The 20,561-nt window shown below is 32.8% G+C and overlaps 2 protein-coding genes and 1 non-coding gene across 3 annotated transcripts; all 3 read left to right on the top strand.

Moving 5' to 3' along the window:
• The first annotated feature begins 2,053 nt into the window (after positions 1-2,053).
• LOC144551998 (CCR4-NOT transcription complex subunit) lies at positions 2,054-6,794 on the top strand. The gene is made up of 12 exons (XM_078300111.1): positions 2,054-2,290; positions 2,730-2,840; positions 3,397-3,483; positions 3,748-3,801; positions 3,942-4,075; positions 4,177-4,330; positions 4,560-4,697; positions 5,068-5,139; positions 5,239-5,312; positions 5,675-5,816; positions 6,037-6,115; positions 6,553-6,794. The coding sequence occupies exons 1-12, from the start codon at positions 2,144-2,146 to the stop codon at positions 6,648-6,650; spliced, it is 1,290 nt and encodes a 429-aa protein (XP_078156237.1). The 5' UTR covers positions 2,054-2,143; the 3' UTR covers positions 6,651-6,794.
• Positions 6,795-12,531: 5,737 nt separating this feature from the next.
• Positions 12,532-13,533, top strand: LOC144564439 (protein BYPASS1-LIKE-like). The gene has a single exon (XM_078314040.1). The coding sequence runs from the start codon at positions 12,532-12,534 to the stop codon at positions 13,531-13,533; it is 1,002 nt and encodes a 333-aa protein (XP_078170166.1).
• Positions 13,534-17,961: 4,428 nt separating this feature from the next.
• Positions 17,962-18,034, top strand: TRNAK-UUU (transfer RNA lysine (anticodon UUU)). The gene has a single exon. It is a non-coding gene; the product is annotated as a tRNA-Lys (tRNA).
• Positions 18,035-20,561: the final 2,527 nt, after the last annotated feature.

Raw genomic sequence — 20,561 nt, 5'->3', positions numbered from 1 at the left:
AATCAGAATATATAATCAGATGATTGATATTCAATATGAAATTTTATTTTTTAATCAAAGTCGTGGACAACATTTACGAATTTAATATAAGAAATATACATAATGAATAGAATATACATTACACGTGAAACATTCGATTAACATAAATGAGAAAATAAAAATAATCCTTTTAATAAGGAAATAAATAAAAAATTGATGACTCAATTCTTTGTTTTTTTTAAAATTTTTTTATTTGTGCTGTGAATTTGATTCATTTATGCGTTCTTCAGTTCTTCTTAATCTTGGGCATACATGATAAACGACCTTGATACCTTCACTGTGAGACTTTCAATTTGAACTATTAAGTTCAAATAAAATATGCTAACCAGAGGGGCCCACATATGGACATATGGTACCAAGCATTAATTTCTAAAACAAACCTCAATACAACTAGGGTATTTTTAAATTTATCAAGTATTTTTGTGAACTTAATTCTAAAGTTTATCGAATTGATTTTAAAATAATAAATTTAAACTGTTAAAACTCATCTATTTTACGAGTGATATGTCTACATGCAAAAAGTTTAAACTATTGAATTAATGTAGTATAAAATAAAGTGGTCAAAATTATAAGGTTCATAAATTAATTTTAATGCATTCATTTTTAAAATGTTTTTGACCACCTGATTCTATACAAAATTAATTAAATTTTTTAAAATTTCATATAAACGTATCACTCGTAAGGTAGACAGATTTCAACAATTCGAATTCATTATTTAAAGTCAATCCGATATATTTAGAGTTGATTTCACAGAGATACTTGGTGAACTAAGGAACACCCTAGTTCTATTTGCAAACCTTTACATTTAAAAATAGAAATACAAATAGGGTCCTATTTATGTCATTTCTTTTTTTTAAAGGGGGTGAAGGAATTGGGATCACCGTATTACAAAATATAATCAATTAGAATTAGTAGATTCAGACCGTTCTTTTAACCTGACACAAATCTTAAAAAAAAACCTCTACATTTTTAATAAATACCTGATTGACTTAAGTCCGACTGTAAGTAAATTTGAACCATAAAATTATGAGTTTTACTTTACAATTTACATTATTTGAGAGAATATTTGTTCGGGGATTTGGAGGAGGAGAGGAGGTTGACACAGAGACAAGTTCAAATGCATATTATAAGTGAAAAGTGTGCGTATGCGTGTCTATACCTACGCATGAATTTGAATGACAGATTTAATTAGTACGAATGGTAATAGAAAATATACGTAAATTTGATTATCGTAAGGAAAACTCTAAAAGAAAAAAAAAATGTTGAATTAACAAAATCTTTGTTTAGAAAAATTAATGAAATGATGAAATTTTCGTGGCATCCAAAAATTAGTGCAAGAAGCCTTTTAATTATCAGTAGGAAGACACTTTACGTACATTTGACATTACGGGTGTCTTTGATTAATGGAATCTAGACTCTAGAGAGGTCCTACATTTATCTTTTTAAAAGAAAAAATTGTCACACGATATCATGCCATTTGTTATTAATTCTAATAGTATGAAGATCTATTACAAATTCTTAAGTTATTAATCCGAATAATAATTTTATTAAGATCAACCATAACGATAATAACAATGAAGGTAGTATCTAAATCATCTTGCTATTTTTCAGTTCATTGTTTGGTCAAGATCTATTCGAATAAAGAAACTTATTTAATAATAAATCTAAATTATAATACTATAAAATCGAATTATAAAGATCGTATTTATATTGAATTATCGATATGTCAGTTCTCTTCTGTATTAGACGTTGTAACTAGTTTGGTTGTCTTTTATTATAGAGTTCAGCTTTTACTTTTGACTGAACAGACAACTTGATTCAGCCTAAACCCAATACCTAAACCGGGTAAATATATTGACAGAGCTATTTTAATTTATGCAGCGCATGAGTCATATATAGCGCTGTTTTGTCTCTGAAGACAGTGCGGTTCATAAAGTAGAAGCTACTCTGTCAATATATTAACCCCGTACTTGGTCCAGTCTAATACAATTGCCGCAAGAACAAAACCCAAATCCAAAACACTAAAAACACCTTTGAAGTACAAAACATTTGCATATCTTCTCTTCTGGTTTCTTCTCCAAAATCGGCGATTACATACGCTACCATGATTGGAACTGACGAGTCAAAGCAATTGCTCCAGCTGCTAACCGGCGAATCTCGGCCGTTCGATGAGACGACCGCCGAGTTTCTCTCTCGGTTTCCTCGAGATTCCCGCTTCCGCGTTTGCTCTACTCTCCCTGTGCTCTTGGAGGTGCCCGATCCAATAAACCCGTCTTTATTTGATAAATTAAACAACTTTTTTGAGATTTATAGTTGGTTCTTTGGTGATATCTTGGTTAGGGCTGAACTTACTGGATTCCTAGGTTATTATACCAGAGTAGGTATTAACACTTAATTGCCAATCCTGTACTATATGAGATTTGAGAAATGTGACCGCTGAGCTGTTTTATTGCTGCCTAACTGGCTTTCTTTTCTGGTGAATTTAGCTTCTATGCACAGTGGTCTGCTTCTATAGAGCCGTAGACCCTTTGCAAATTTAGATTGGACGATTTAATACTCTTTCCTGGCAATATGACACTAGAAAACCTTGCAACTTAAGTGTCTCATCCAGAGATATCCAAGAGAGGTTGATTTATCTTTATAATGCAAGCTGCTGTCTTATTCTTTTTGTATACTTTGTTAATTGACAGGACAAAAAGCTGCTTAAACCAAGCCAACGTTTGATTGCATTTGCAATTATGCATCATAACTTTGCCTCTAAACCGCCTTCTTCAAATCCATTCATTACTTTTCTAGTTACTGTAAGACGGTGTCTTCTCTTCTTTAAGTTTCTCTTTTTGGGCAATTGTACAACCTTAAATAACTTGGCATTTTGTCAGATTAGGTTTAGTTAGAAAAGCATCCAGGAATGCCAATGGGGTGGTGAGTTGAATTAAGAATTATTTTGAAACTGAAATTTGAAGTGAAGTAAATACAGGATGAAAACCCATTGTTAAATTGGGCGGGATCCGTTAAACAATATTAGGTACATTATTCAATTGTTCCCAAGGTCTCCACCATAAGGTGGTGTAATCAAGAACAATTAGATAATATTACTTCAAGTAATGAAATAGTAACTCCAAATTGGATTATAAAGATGGTCTTAGATGATATAAGACAAGCTGTATAAATAGGAAGCATGTGTAGCTGTTTGACTAGATTCTGTAGACAGCTAATTTTGGTTTACTAATGGCTGGACTAAAGGGAAAACATACTACATTGACAGAGTCAGTTCCGTCGAGCCCAAAACCTCCCAAGCCCACAATATCCAGACCCATATATGGAATGTAATGCTCTCTATTGTCCTTCTTATTGCAGTCGGCCTGTGATGAAGCTTCGGAGAAGTATGAAAAAGTATTTATTCAACTATTAATTGGTGCGATTAATATGAGCAATAACAAAGAGGTAGTTTGTTCAATGCACACTCCTTATTACAACAAAATTATATTTTATAATTTGCTATTTCCTTTACTTGACTTAAATTATTGGCTGAAATAGTATCTAATAAACAATAATTGTTTGTCTGAGGTGCTCTAGAAATGCCAAGAAATGAAATACTTTAAGTTCCTACATTTATGCTGTGGCTGCTTCTAGCCAGTTTTGTAATTTTTCATGTAATATAACAAAAAAGATATCCTAATTTATTTGTTTCATTTTTGGTTTGCTCAGTTTCTCAAGAAATCTCCTTTGGACTATATCAAAGGATTTGATTATACTCATCAGGTACATTGCTCGATCTGAATTGTAAGTTCTACTTTGCAGAAATAAACAAACTATTAGGGGTCTTCGGTAAAAAAAGATACACATTTTCAGATGAATTGTAAGTTCTGTCAGTTGTAATTAATTTTCCTTAGCAAAATTAGGTTTTGTTGCAAAAGGAAGAGCTGGAAAAACAATACTTGCAACCTCATCCTTACACCAGCCTTTTTGGAGCTGCTGCTGTCAGAAATGTCATACCTGACCCTGATGTACCAGCTAGCTGTGCCGATTCTGCAGAGTATGTTATCATAAGAAAATTTTCGTTTGTTAATTAGCACATGATTAACTATCCTATTTCACTCAAAATGATGCATATCATCTGTTTGCGGGCCATATCAGGGTAAATAATTTGTCTACAGGAGCAAAACCTAGATTTGGTTCTGAGAACAGAGAGTCAGCTATCATGGATTTGCTCCAGTGTGCTTCAGCCAAAGGGTTGGCTCCTCAATGGGCCCGCCCAGTTCCACCTAGGCTTCCACTATTTGAAGGAGAGGTACCATTTACTTCTCCAATGTATTATTCTTTTCATTATTACTTGTTTCTCATTGCATACAACGTTGTGTCATACTCCTAAGTCCTAACTTGATCATAATGGCTCATAAAAAAAAAAAATTTGACAATAATGGTTTGGGTTAATTTTATTAAGAATAGGTCGGTATGACTTCCTTGCCCAAAAACAATATAAATTTGTTTTCTTTTTATAACAAATAATAAATTGACAGCTGATGTGGTTAACACCTGACAATAACCATGAGTTGTTATGGGACTACAGCATGTGCGCTGACACCAGCCGTGGGGCTGCCATTCGTGAGCTCATTTCACGGGCCCTCAAGGGTCCGCTTGCACCGGCTCAACAAGAGGTTTACTTCTTCTTCCTTATTTTGAGGGGCCTTTTGCAAACAAGTTCAAAAGATTGTTTCAGTTTGCAATATGAACAATTTTTGAGATATTTCCAGCTAATATCAATTGTTGCTGCAGAATATTGCCCATAACTCAGCTTATCCCCTGCCTAGTAAAATGAACTAGAACTTTTAAATGTTATCTCTGAAGTATATATATATTGTTGCCACTTAGAAGTCTAGGTGTAACTTAGTCATACTTTACTTGAACTAACCTCTATTTGTGCTGTGTTTTTCTTCTATTTTTTTGAGATCAGCAATTAATACCTAGGTGTATTTATTTATTATTATCAGCTATTCTGTTTTCTAATTTCATTCGTATGTTCTTCAGCAATTTGTGCTGGAGTTGGCAAAGGATCCGAAACTCGTTTATCACTGTGGGCTTACTCCTCGGAAGTTACCGGTAAAAAATAATTTTATTTGTTTACTATTAGTTTTACTAGTAAGAGGCCCATAAATTGAGGCTGACTTTGAAATAAACAAATTATGATTTTGGTTTCAGGACCTTGTTGAGCATAATCCATTGATAGCTGTTGAAGTGCTTTCTAAGCTTATCAACTCTCCTGAATTTTCAGAGTAATTTCATTTTTCATTCCTTGAGAAATGGAGAGAAAGCTGTCTTTGTTTGAACTTCTTTCTTTAAAGTGGTTAAATGGGTTCAATTTTAGCAATCTTTAGTGTAAATTGTTATCTTAATCCTGTACTAGTCTGAGTATCTTGCTGGTCAATACTGGACCCTGCCCACTCCCAAGATATGATTCATATGTTCACTCTGTCTTTTATTTTCTCTTTGCTGGGGTCATATGATCTCTCATTTTTCTTTTTACTTGTCTGTATATCAGGTTTGTTTGTGTTGAGTTAATTTTATAGCCTTTAGACTGTTTTCTCCATTTGGTTTTTTTTCTTAGAATGAAGTCCCATTTGTTTTGTAAGTCCAGATTTTTCTCAGTGCTGGTGAATATGGAAATGAGTCTCCATTCAATGGAAGTTGTAAACCGGCTTACAACTGCAGTTGATCTACCTACTGAGTTTGTGCACATGTACATTACAAACTGTATTTCTTCCTGCCAGAACATCAAGGTTTTTCCTTTGCTAACTTTATTTTGTAGTTGAAACTGTAGATAAAACTATGGGACTTAAAAATGAGATATCTAAATTTGAATTTGGATGAGATTTATTAGATTAATTTATAACTTTCACATAAGGTTTTGTTGTAGACATTATCAATTATATTGTTTTCTCAAGTTCGGCATTGCGCTTATAATAAACAATCTCAAGTAATTTTTGTTTTCTTTTCTAGGATAAGTACATGCAGAACCGACTGGTTCGGCTGGTCTGTGTTTTTCTCCAGAGCCTAATTCGAAACAAGATCATCAATGGTTCGTTTGTTTGTTTAAGAAAGTACATTTGTATGACTGGTATATGTTATGTCCACTTTTGTTTGCCAAATTCATCCAGAAAAGATCATGAGAAATCTAATTTCCTGAATCAAAAGCAATTTGAGCATTTGAAAATGTACAAGGACGATGAAATAGTTGGATTCTTTTGTCTTATTTCATGTTGTGTGAATTTACTATTATTTCATCCTAGCTCAACACAAGTTGAAAATATATGAAAAAGAGAAATAAGGACTGCATGCAACATAGCCTTAACTTTTTTTTAATATTCTTTTTGGATGAGATTGTTACCTTGTCCCTGAGGTGTCAAAATGGGGAAAGGATGTAGGGTAAAGAGTATATTTCCCTGATACTTGATTAGATGTATTAAAGCATGGCTAAAATGATGCTTTTGTTTACATGTTATTTTTGGTTGTCAGTCCAAGATCTCTTCATCGAGGTTCAGGCATTCTGCATTGAATTTTCACGCATAAGGGAGGCTGCTGGTTTATTTAGGCTTCTTAAGTCTTTGGAATGATTGTACTATTTGGAAAAAAATTAGATTTCATTCTGTATTTTGTATAGTATTTTAGAATTTTTACCCCATGGTTGGTGTGTTGTTAGATTTTTAGACTGTTGGCTTGAACTAACTTTACAAAATTCATGTTACCATTATTATGAACTTGTTATGTTTTGAAGGTCATCTTCAAGTAGGAACACCGCAAGATTAATTATTCAACATAGGTTGCTTGCGACGTGCCTACATCAAATGGGTTTAAGAAAGGTGTTGTTTCCAAAATCTGATCTTTCTCATCTTTAGAACATGACAGGTGGAATAATTGTGTAGTTTTTTTTGGCTACATTTGTTGGGTACCACTTTCACAATTGATATTTGCGGATTTCCGAAATTAACCCAGAAAAGGTCGGATGAATGTGTACCTTCTATATTCCTTAAATCCTTTGGCATACAACTGTTTTATTTTGCGGTGTCTACCTGTTGGCTGTGGATCATTTAAGCAATGGGATTTGAGCATACAACTGTTTTATTATTTTGCGTTGGGTATCTGTTGGCTGTGGATCATCTAGGCAACGTTTAGTTGTAGAGTAAGAGATGAAGTAAACTTTTTATTTTATACTTGAGTCGTCAAAAGAGAACTAGACAGAAGTAAGAAGATGGAGTAAAATCTGAGTTAATTCGGAGTAACTCCACACTTTATAAATGAAGTCCACTAATAGGTAGGGATTTGTTTTTCAACGTCTTATTTCAGGTGAATTAATTTGAGTCTGAGTTACTGAATAAGATGTAAAAACTTTATAAATAGAGTCCACTGATAGGTAGAGATTTATTTTTCAACGTCTTATTTCAGGTGAATTAATTTGAGTCTGAGTTAATAAGATGTAAATATGAGGAGCAAGTATTAATCAAACACTACCTTAGTAACTATTCCAAGAAAAATCTCTTGTTTTGGATATTGCATTTTTTTTAAGTGATGGTATGTCAGTAATATGCCTTCACCAAGTGCCTGCTTAATTTAGGACCGCATTTGTTAAAAAAAATAAAAAAAATTTAGGACCTCATCGCTGCCAGAGTCTTTTGTGGGAAAGGCGGAGGCCTAATAAGCCTAATTAAGCATGCATATATAATATGCGAGTACCATGTGCAACAAATTATTCTTTGGGTTCAAAGAACTCTATAGACCATGCATTCATATTGCTTAATTTGTGCTTGTCGTTGTATTACCAGCATAACAGTATATATAGAATTCAATAAACTTATGTGTATTTCACTTGGTCATCGTGAAAGAACCTTTTCTTGTCGCCATAGTCATTGACTGGTAGAAACATTTTAAACAATGTGATTTTTTTAACTGCTTAAAAAAATAACAATGGAACTCTAAAAGTTGACATAAATTGCAACAAATAATTCTATCGTGTTCTCAACATTTCCCAGGACAAAATATCCAACATGTTTCCCTTATCTTTTTCGTGTTGATTCAAGATTCCCGCCTAATAAAAAAAATGTGGAACAATCCCTTGTTGGTTTGTTGGCCATGCATCTTCACTTCTTCAGTTTGCATCATGTCTAAAGAGACACGGTCTTAACTTCGCACAAAATGCGAGTTTGTGCCACACCTTGAGCCGAAATAATTCGGCGAATTGATAATAAATATGACCTGGCATTTGGTTTTCACTCTGAACTGGGATTGACGCAATTGACAAGTTGGGCACTTTTGCTATCTGTCATGAATGCATTACAAGTTGGTACTCTGTGTAATACTAATTTAGAGTAGTTTGTGCTATATCTGCTACAGGGACACTTGATAAATTTTTATAAGAGAGCTTCATTTGAGGTAATTAGGCTCATGTGGCTAGAAGGCTAGTAGTAGCCATTGTCTCCTATTGAACTAAACCTAGAAGGGACAGAATAAATTTCTTTCTTTCATGTTCCAGAGCTGGTCGGGAGTTGGGGTTCGTTCGTATAACTAAAATTTCAGCGAGACTGATGTGGTTTGACCCTTGATCTTTATCCATTTTTACTTAATTTGCTTATTACTGGAGCATGAAATACAATATTCCCCTTCGCTGTAAGATGTCCGCGCCTAATGGCAAGTTGGGTAACTTATGAGAAAGAGAAGTACATGAATTATATCAGATTTTTTTTTTTTGATCAAAAATAGGGTCAAGCCCCTATATTTTATTACTGCACTACAAAATATATAGTACATAAAGTAAAAAAAAAAAAAATCCGAATCTCCCTTTCCTTCTTCTCAATAGCTTTGTTCAACAAAGACTTTTGTAACACTGGGGTTTGAGATCGACTGATTATTCATGTTTAATATTTTGTTATTACGCATTCTTTCTTCAATTCTCATCCTCTAGATATCTTTCTCATAAAATAAATTATATTACATGTTACATCTCAAGAAGCTGAAGTAGTTGCGACATCAATTTCATCAACAGCTAGGTGTTGTAATCTTGTTCTCAACTCTCTCTCTAGAGAGTTTGACTGCACGAATGCACTGAGCGCTTAATTAAGGGATTAAACTTCGGAACAAGGTATATTAACCGTCAATTCATATTGTGATAACAGCCGTGTCGCATGGCCTACAGAAATTAAAATATTTATTTTGAATAGTAAGCATAATTTTATAATCCTTCTCCAGAAAATATAGCAATAAAGTTTTTTTTTTTTTTTTTTTTTTGAAACAGATAGCAATATAAAGTTATAAACATATAATTGTAAATTTTGGATCAGGAGGGGGCGGCTGCCCATTGTTGCCCCCAACCTGGCTCTGTTCTTAATTTTTTTTTTAGTTTTTTAAACGCATATATGTTCTGTATGTAAGCAATTTATGAATTGTGAATATTATTGTTTTAGATTTTAACACTCGGATGGAATAAAAGAAATTCAACAAGCGTGGTACATAATTGAGCTTCTATGCTAATGAGCTAATCATACAGGGCCAAAATCAAAGGTGTTCTTTTTTTTTTTTTTTTGGTTTATTAGATTTAATTATTGCACGGAGAATCCCGCATAAATCACCAGAGGAAATTTAGTACAACCACGTGCCACTAATACAGAAGACGTGGCTAATTTAATTGTACGAGCCAGGACACTTCAAAATAATTAACGGGACAATTAATTTGTTTAGAGATGCCGAATTTAATTGATCAGAGTTGGTGATTAGAATCATTAATCGGTTTGGTTAACTAACGACCCAATTAGCAACAAATCTTTGGAATAAATATTAAGGTTTACAATTTGGATTCTTGTCAATTTATGAGGGAGCATTCATCAACAATCAGAGAATTAAAATATAAGCCATTTGTGGTGCCAAATTTAGACAAAGGAGAGACCGTGACATGAGCCTAAAATATATTTTGTAATGGTCCGTTTGAGGCCACGAAGAACAATTCTCTTGTAAGGTCACATGGAATATATATATTGAAATGGCTGTGTGATGTACTGGCGTACTGCCATTCTGCCAAGCAATCTTCAAGCTGAGCAAAGAATATTAGATTAATGCTTCATTGCTTTGTGTGCCTTGTGGTGTCCGACAACTTATACTGTGACATAGGCCACATGCCACAGTTATCCATATTGTAACTGAATGTAAATGACAAAAATAAAAATAAAAAATTAACTGAAAAAAGGACAGGGTAAAAGTAAAAAAATCAACTGACAAAAGTAATAACAAGGGAGGTCATTTTCTTTCTTTTTCGTTGCTGTTACTTTTGATATTATTACTGGGTGTGCTTTAATTATATTGCGCATTTTTATTTTTGTTTTTTCGGTCTGAATAATTGAACTGAACTGCTTAACATAATTTTCATATTAAAATATTTTTTGAGATCAAATTTTATATTGTTTAGAATTTTTTTTACTAATTTTTAAATAGATACAAAATCAATGTTTTGAATGGTCCACAATATTTTGAAAACAGTGATATTTTGCCTATTTAAAAAAATTCCAAATGTATAAAATTGTCTCTAAGTACATTTAATATGAAGATCATATTGAGTGGTTCAGATTCACTGTTTGAATTTTGAAAACAAAAATAAGGATGTAGAACATAATTGAACTACAAAACTAATAATACATTTTAGTTCTACTCAATATTATTACATTTTATTTTGATTTTTATTTCTGGAAGAACTCATAATTAGATCAAATATTGTAGGAATTTAAGTGAATATGCCAAATAGTTTTTAAAGGTGGTAATGTACTTGAAAAGAATGCATAACACATTGATTTGAAGGGAGAGGATGTGTTTCTATAAACGGAAGTGGAGGACGGTTTGATAGACATTTGATTAAATTTAGTCTGATGTCATGTTGGAATCATTTAATTAGCATTAAGATTTATGTACAATTGATTCATACAAATGTTAAAGTTGTCTGCATAAATCTTAATGAAGATTGGATGAATTCTATCAAACACCATATTACGCCTAATTCACCATAAACACCCTTTCGTGTGTTTTTGTCTTGATCCAGTCATGTCAGTTTCGACATTTTTATTCACTTTTTAAAAATATTTAAGCATTTCAAAATATATATTATAAAAAAAATAAAAAGAACTCGACCTCACAAACTTTTGATTTAGTGATTAAAACCAATGTTATTGAAATGAGAGATGAGGATTCAAAACCTGACTGTAATCTTTTTATAAATTATTTCAAATTAAAAAAAGTTAAACTCCATTTTATTTAAGAAAAAACTCCTCACAAGATGAGTAATCCTGACCTAATTTTTAGAAATATTGAGATCAATCTAAAAAAATGCAAGAAATTTGAAGCATCTTTTTACTGTCCAAGTTCATCTTGATTTTGATCCGACCGTAATCAATTCATCAACGCCAGTATGGATATGTCGACTCCATGTATTTATAACAATAATAACAATAATAATAAGAGTTAGGCTGGGGTGCTATGGATAGCATAGTGGCCTCTATGCTACGGCTCAATATTCGAGTTTTCAAAATCCAAACGGTCGATCCGAACCGTTCATCTTATTCTCCATATTAATATCTGCTTGGAGACCAAATTTTATAATTTTCTGAATTTTTTTACTATTTATTAAGCCACTTTGAAAAATCGCTAATCCAACGGTTTTACTGTTTTGTGCAGCCACCGTTGGATCAACAATTTTGTAAAATACTTAATAAATAGTAAAAAAATTCATAAAAATGTAAAATTTGGTCTCCAAGCAGATATTAATATGGAGAATAAGATGAACGGTTCGGATCGACCGTTTGGATTTTGAAAACTCAAATATTGAGCCGTAGCATAGAGGCCACTATGCTATCCATAGCACCCCAGCCTAACTCTAATAATAATAATAATAATAATAATAATAATAATAATAATAATAATAATAACCACCATCATCATCATCATCATCATCATCTTCCAAAAAAATAGCACATATACATTATTATCTTATTGAGAAAAATAGCGTACATATATTATGTACCACTTGATAGTAGGTATGCTAAATAATTAACATGTCACTAATCAGGCCCATCTCGAATGACACTCGACCCACCCATACAAATAATTCCCTAAAAATAAAATCCCGTATTCTCTCATTATTATTATTTTTTCGTTCTCTACTTCTCTTAAAAGTTAAAATATAAGCAAAAGATAACAGATCGTTGAAAAAATTGTTTCGTGGAGGTATCTCCTTGGTCCAGCAAAACCCGTACACCTCTGTAATGCGCCAGCTCTCATGGTCTCTAGATGGACACAATTATTGAGTCGACAGAGCCAGATTCTTTGCATTTTTTAAAATGAAAATTCAAAAGCCCCAAGACATATATATACTGTCGCTCAGACCAATTTAATCAATACAAGTCCCTATAAATTTCTCAAAAGCTTCACCTCTTAATTCAACATTATTTGAACAACGAAAAAAAGATGAAGCCATATACTCTTCTAAGAACCCTCTCTACTAAACTCTCAGCAAAGCATGCTTCTTGTACCATCACGCCTTGGCCGCCGGTACGAACCTCTGTTGACAAGTGGCTCGAATCAGAGATCAATCAACTCCGTCTCAGCTCCTCGATCAACCAATGCACGACTGCCAAATGGCTTGCCAAGGCGCTAGACCTCACTATCTCCTCCCAGAAAATGTTGATTAGGTCTATGTCAAACTTTAGGTCTAGTCAAAGACCAATTGACACAAAAATGGTGGATGAATATCTCGAAGATTCGGTGCAGTTGCTAGATGCGTGCAATGGTCTAAGGGAAAGGATCGAGGTGATCAATCGGTACGTAGAGTCTATTAACATAGCTCTACATTGGATCGAAGCAACAAATGAGCCCAGTGAAACAGCCATTAGACGGGCTGAGTCAGCACTAAGCTCGTGTGAGGCTGTCGAGAGACGGTGCCTTGAGCTCGAGAAATGTGGTTCAAACCTTAGAAAGCTAGGAGAAAAGATATCAAAGCAATGTTATTTTACACGAGAACAATTTGGTGATAATCATAATGATGGAGATGAATTCAATGAGGCGATCTTCGGATCACGTGCCATTACTATTTTTGTTGTTTCAATCCTTGGCATTGCATTTTCTTTCAAATCCCGGAGGGGAATTCCATTGATTCATATGCCTAAGAATAGTTCTTGGGAGAATTCTTTTTATGAGTTGCACAAGGAGGCAAAGGAGGAATTTGATAAGAGAAGAAAAGGTGGTGTTAAAGCTATGGTTGATTTGGATGCCACCGCCTCCGCTGCGAAGAAATTGCGGGAAGTGATTGCATCAAGGCGCCGTGGTGATTTGAAATCTAAGGCCCAGATGCTGAGGAAGACATGCATGGAGTTGGAACAGAGAATTAAGCCTTTTGAAAATAAAGTAAATGAGCTATTTAGGGACATAGTTGATGTTAGAATGGGTTTATTGGAGATGTGCACTGTGTAATTAAAAAAGAAAAACGGTATATAATAACCATCGATTTTGATCTAATGTTATCTGTGTTCATTGAGATGATTTTTGCTTCAACATTGATTTTTTTTTTTATATTGCCTTTTGCTCCTCTAATTTTTTATTTTCGGCTTGAAATATTTCACAAATAACTACCTATAGGTGACATTGAATGTCTCAATAGTTCAATTTTTTTTTTAAAATTATGAATTGGAGCCAGTCATCCAACACACTTTTAAATCCCTGCATATATTACAGAGAATTTATGATATTGTGGATTTCGAACCCATGATCTTTAACATGAAAATTATGTGTCTTTGCCACTAGATCAAGAGTCCGCATCTTCTGCATTAACTAAATTTTTTTTTTTGAGTTTATTGCATCTTGGCCATCTAATCAGGATCGAAGCCAATCTGACCCACACCTATTAAGTACAAGACACTGTAATATTAGTGTGGATCTCAATCGGACGGTTTAGATCTATTAATGCGCGGTGGATACAAATTCTTAGATCAAAGACTGGTTCTTGTTTCAATAGTTTACTTGTTTTGGCGAATTGAAATTTAATTGGGCCAGATCATGTTATTCTGGGCTTTATTCTGCATCGCAGGCCCTATTGGGAGTTCTATGAGATACAAAAGCTTTAAAGGGGTAAGATATGCAAATTTAATTTAAAAAATAAAGTTCCATCTTTATCGAATAGAAAAAAAAAAGAAATAAACCTCCCTTCAGGCAGCATATTATCCCAATCAGAAGGAGAGAGCATTGAAAAATTTTCGTTGGCAATGAGACTGACAAGCAACAGTTATATACTATTCAAATAGACTTGCCAATTGCCACAGCAAGCCATCTCCTTTCAAAACTGTTTCATTTTTTTTCTCCATTACAAAAGATGACACTTCATAATCATTTTCTAAGCATGTTCTTATCCACAAGACATTTGTGTTTTAGGAAGTTGCACTTAGGAAATTCACATGTAATAAAGGTTCTGCTACTATTTGGATTTTGTTTTATCTATTTTTATTTTTTCTGATCACACCCTTTGGATTTTGTTTTATCTATTTTTATTTTTCTGATCACACCCTTTGGATTTTATTCAAAAAGGCAGCTCAAATCTCATCCATATTGCAACCGTTGAGATCGCATGGATCAGATTTGGATAACAGGCAGAAATATATATTGAAAATATGTTTTTGGAGGTCTTTTTGTAAAAGCAATCTGGTTTTCGTTATGAAACAGGTGGTTTTTTTTCTCACTTTTATCAAAAAGAAAAGAAATAGAGACATTTTGGAAAATAATTTTGGTCGTGTATTGTGTCAACTTCTGTTAAGGTTGAACAGATGAATGGCTGCTACTGTTTTGTTGGATTTCGTACCTTGATACAACAAATCGTGTACAGTTTGAAAATCTTGAGAAATGGAGGGGGTTCTAATACTACAAGACAAAATATCGCTATTTTATATTATATTTATATTATAATTTTTTCATACTAAATTCTAAAAACAGTAAATCTTATTTATTTAGGATGCATCTATAAAAAAATATAAATTTTGAACCTCATTTTATACAATATCAAGTGGCAATAAAATGAACGAGTCTAATTAATAGGAATGGATTTCCATTTGGCATTTATTTTTTGACCTCTTGATCTAGTACAAAATAAGCTTAAAAAATTACAAATAATTTTTACAAAATACGACCCTGGTTAAACAAGATCTATGATTTCCATTTGGCATTCGGTTTCTCAATTATGTAATATAAATATAACAAATATTATATGGTATTTTGTAGTACAAAAATTTGTAACACTGAAATTCTCCACTTATTTTTAAATTATTACGTAAGCAATATTATATTAGATGTGCATAAATCAATCTCTCTATAATTACAGATGAAGGATTAGAAGTTGTCATATATATGAATTTGTATTTATTACTTATCCTATATTATTCCATATGATATACAAGATTAAACAATTCTTACTCAAGTCCTTACTGATAAGCAATTTTTTAAATGCAGCCGCATATGCTATGCATTATGTTGTTGTGCTCAAAATATCGTGTAGTTACATATATACAAATTTGAATATGCAACCACATATTCGGACGCATAATACTATATGTGACACCATCCATAGACCATAGTTCCATGCAGATACCTAGGCGTTAATTAGAGTTACTGTTAGAACTTAGAAGTACTCATTATGTGCATTCATAATTGTCTTCAGAACTTCAAAAATTCATATAAATTTACTCCTTTTGAGTTTTAGGGTTTCGTTACATCAAACTTCATGATTTTTTATTTAGAATTTTATCATGATTTTTTTTTTATGAAATCATTGTCCACACTATTAGTGACTTTTAGAAAATTAGAATTTTAAGGTATTATTCTCACCTAATTTTCAAGAAATTAATATGATAAATTCTTTAGATATATTTTCATTCTTTTTAAGATCCAACAACAACTTATTTTAAAATTCGTATATATAAGTTTGCATTTAAAATTCACATATGTGACCACATACTGCATATACGGTATGCAGTCTTTTCTCATACATAAACAAAATCACATTTTAAAACATTGTTGATAAGTTAATCCAATTTATCAAATTTAGTACAAGTCGACCAATACATTGAATGAACATATTTCACATTACTACTAATTAAATCTGATCGTGTTATTTTTAAAACCAAGTTGCTAGACTTAGGGATTAACCCAGTTGCTAACTTAAATTGGTAATCTTAATTCTTATACGAGGAGGATTTCAATGCCTTCTTTCATACCTCATCATACCTCATATTTTATATCTTCATTTTCAAAGTTTAAATCGTCGATCCGAACCGTTCAACATGATATCCATACTAAAATATGATTAGAGATGAAATTTTATAATTTTTGAATTTTTTTTTTACTAATTTTTAGGATAGGTGGAAAATCACTATTTTCTGAACGGTCCAAAAGCACTGAATTTGTACCTATCTTAACAAATAGTAAAAAAATTTCAAAAATTATAAAATTTCATCCTTATGCACATTTTAGTATAAATATCATGTGCTGCTTAAATTAATAGTTTGAATTTTGAAAACGAAAATATAAAATATGAGATATGATAGGCATGAAAAATATGAGGTATTAGAAGTTTAGAACCCTCTTTATATTACCAAATTTTCGTCATTTTTATTTTTTCCAAGCACAGCAAAAATCTAATTTATGGTCTGAGCTAGATAGGTTCTGAACTACTGATTATGAACTCATTGGCAGGAAAGATTAAATCTCCTTTCAAGTTTCTTTTAATTTCCTGACGACGAGCGAGCTAGCGATTAAGTCTCCTTTAACTTTATTTTTTAATCAGAAATCTTAAGTTTTGAATTAAGTTTTCTTAGTTTCTATCTTTAAATAAAGATAACTGGACATTAATTTTGTATTGGGATTAAGATTTTTTTTCTAATTTTATTGCCGAATAGCTAGCGATTAAATAAAAGACAATACTACTATCAATTTACACATTAGGCATTAGCTAGTTGTACATGGACATCCAACAATATTTGTTGCTTAGAATTATAAATCTGCTCACATGTATTTCAGATCTCTAATTTAAAAATGTCTAGCCGTGTTTACAAACAGAAAATGGCTCAAATTTCTTGAGTATGTTATTTTCCCGACATTAAAATACATCCATTTTAACACTAATAGAAGAGGACGAGAGGTGACATTAAAAAGTGAGCAATAATGGAGCTAATTGTGCCAATAACACTCAAATTTTGTTTAAAAGGTGGGGAAAACCCACTGATTTTTTTTAAAATCATAATTATTCTATTGGTAAACCCTCCAAATACTTGGAGCAGTACCAGCTACAAAAGACCACAAAAAAAATCAGCAATAACAAAAAAAATCAGAGAAGGGATATAAAGAAGTATTTTGAAAATACAATTTGTTTCTTTCCAACTATAAAGTCCAAAGGACTGCCCCTATGATAAATTCAACTAGTGGCTTATCATTGAAGGTATACGAGTATTTATAAACCAAACATCCTAACAAAAAAATTCATAAAAAAAAAATAGTTATAAGCTGCAATCCAATTCCAAAATTAATTAGCAAAAAAATAAGTACAAATAAGTGATCAGCTGTTTTAAAGGGGAGGTAGTACAATTAATTAGAAAAATGTCTTAGGATTGTTGGTTATCAAGAGTTCAATTTCCCTCACGACTTCGTAGCTCTTGCAAAGAATTAAAAAAAAAAAAAGAATAATTTAATGGAGTTAATTGTGCTAATAACAATCTTTCGACTGAATTAAGAAGTTTTTCGATTTCAGATATTTCTCTTTATGAATTCTGATACTTGTATGTCGGAACGGAGGAACTCTTTAGTCTACCTGTTGTTCTTTAAATGATTACTTATTATATCTAAAACAAATTAGAATAAAATGCCGTCTTAGCTCAGCTGGTAGAGCGCATGGCTTTTAACCATGTGGTCGTGGGTTCGATTCCCACAGACGGCGTCGTAGCGTTTTCTTTTTTATTTTAATAATAGTTTGTTACTTCTCCAGCATTATTTTATTTTTCTGTGGCGTTTCCTTTTTATTTTAATAATAGTTTGTTACTTCTCCAGCATTATTTTGTTTTGTTTTGCTCGTCTCTCAACAAGGTTTTAGCCACGACCCCAGCTGTACAAACTTTGAAGTGGTTTTAATATAATTTGGCCCACGGGCTTTTACTGCCGAAAAAAAAAAAAAAAAAAAAAGGTTTTAGCTGGTAGCCATTGAGTGCGTTTCTTTCAATAAGATTTTAGTAAATATTTATATGAAAAACCTGCGTTCGAAATTCAACAAGTTATCGGAAGCGCGCAATTGGAGAATTTTATATGATGCGCAAATCTCAACAAGGGTTTTGACAATAGAAATTGTGTCTAACTATTTGCGTGGATTACAATTAAAGAGTTTTAGACATTACATATTATATATTATGTATGTGGAAAACGCAAGTTCGAACTGCAATTGAAGTTAAAGAATTTGACTCTCTCTATATATATAATGCTCAAAACAAGAGTTTTACCAAATAATATAACGTTTTCATTCATTAAACTAACTATGCTTAATTAAAAAAATTGACGACTTGAACAAGTCTGAACTGGTAACAGTCCGAACATCTCAAAAATAGGACAGGAATTGGCACTAGCAATGGGCTGCAAGCTAGGCCAATTTCCGCTCACGTACCTCGGCCTACCACTCTCAAACAAAAAATTAAACAAGACAGCCTACTTACCACTCATACAAAAATTTAACACTAGGTTGCAAGGGTGGGCAGCAACACACTTATCAATAGCTGGAAGGTTAACCTTGCTAAATTCCGTACTCTCTGCGTTACCGACATACTATATGACATGTTTCAAGCTGCCAACTTGGGTCATTGGCGAAATAGATAAAATCAGAAGACATTTTCTTTGGCATGGGGTTTCACAACAGAAGAAAGGATATAACTTAGCCAAATGGGAGACAATTTGCAAACCGAGAAAACTAGGAGGCATGGGAGTTATGGACTTAACCGAATTCAATGACGCTTTACTAGCTAAGTGGTACTGGCAGTGGATTAATCCAGAAAGAAGATTATGGAAGACAATTTTTGTTCAAACAAACAGCGTCTTGTGGCCGGTACCAAAATCCCACTTCTTCTCCACAACTCTAAAAACCACATATAAATTCATGAATGACTCAGTGATCAGAATAGTGGGAAAAGGAGATTCAATCCTATTTTGGTGGCATGATTGGGGTGCAGGAGTGCTACTGCATGAATTCCAAATCCTATTCACATATGCACTAGATCAAACAGTTTCGGTACAACAAGCAATCGGTACAGGCCAAATAAGAGAACTCTTCAGGGGAACACTTTCTCAGGAGGCAACAACACAACTCACGCAACTGACTACAAGATTGCGGCAGCACCCAACTCTTCTCACCAACAATTCTGATGAAGCGAGATGGAAATGGTCCACATCAGAAAAATTCAGCGTTAAATCATATTACCAGACTATTAAGCACCCTCCAACCATCATCTCAGCAACACACAAAATCTGGAAAATTAAGGCACCACCGAGGATGCAAGTGTTCTCATGGCTAATGATGTCAAATAAGATTTTAACAATAGACAACCTCATGAAACGGGGACTGAATATTGTCAACCGCTGTACCATGTGCAAGTCGCAATTAGAAACAGTACCACATCTATTTGAAGAGTGTACTGTGACAAAACAGTTATACCGGCAATTGTCAGTAACAATGAGAATGAAACTGCCACTACAAAAAGCAAAGGAAGCCCTCATCAACAAAAAGCTCAACAAGGCAGAAAGGTCATTGCTACTAATAGCACAATTTGTTATTTGGCGGGAGCGATGTTCAAGGATCTTCACCGATAAATCAAATGAAATTGAGCAACTCATTCAACAAATTCAGGATCAATGGGCAATTACCATGGAGACAAGCAGGCATGCAATAACATAGGCCCAAGCCAATTAAACAGTTACTGACTCAAAATTAGTATACTGGTAAATCCTCTACTTAAGAGGTTTTAGACTTTTCAGCTTTTTCTTTTTTATTTCATTTTCTCTTATTTTTCCTTCCTTAGTTTCAAGCTCAACTATATTGAGCTACTTGTATCTTTATTTAAAATTGGGATACAAAATCTCATGTAAACCTAATCCGTTTAATCAAATGAAGGGCTAGACCCTCATTTTTTCTCAAAAAAAAAAAAAAAATTGACGACTATTTTAAATCAAGTAAAAAAATAATTCATAAATTATTAACTTACATGAACTTTTTATATTCTTATATTAATTGTCTACATAATTAATTTTAATGTGATTAATAATCTCATTTCTTGTTTCAAGAAAGTATTTAAATATAAACTGTTACAATTTTATTTGTTTCCTGATTGTTTCTATTATTGTCTTCTTCTTTTTTAACCAATGAGCTTCCCCTAAAAAAACACAAAAAAGCTAATGAGCAAGCTAATTGTGAAAACAATAATGATGAC

This window comes from Carex rostrata, chromosome 1 (genome assembly GCF_964058835.1).
Source record: "Carex rostrata chromosome 1, lpCarRost1.2, whole genome shotgun sequence".
Lineage (NCBI taxonomy): Eukaryota > Viridiplantae > Streptophyta > Magnoliopsida > Poales > Cyperaceae > Carex > Carex rostrata.
This window is presented reverse-complemented; position numbering and strand designations above follow the sequence as displayed.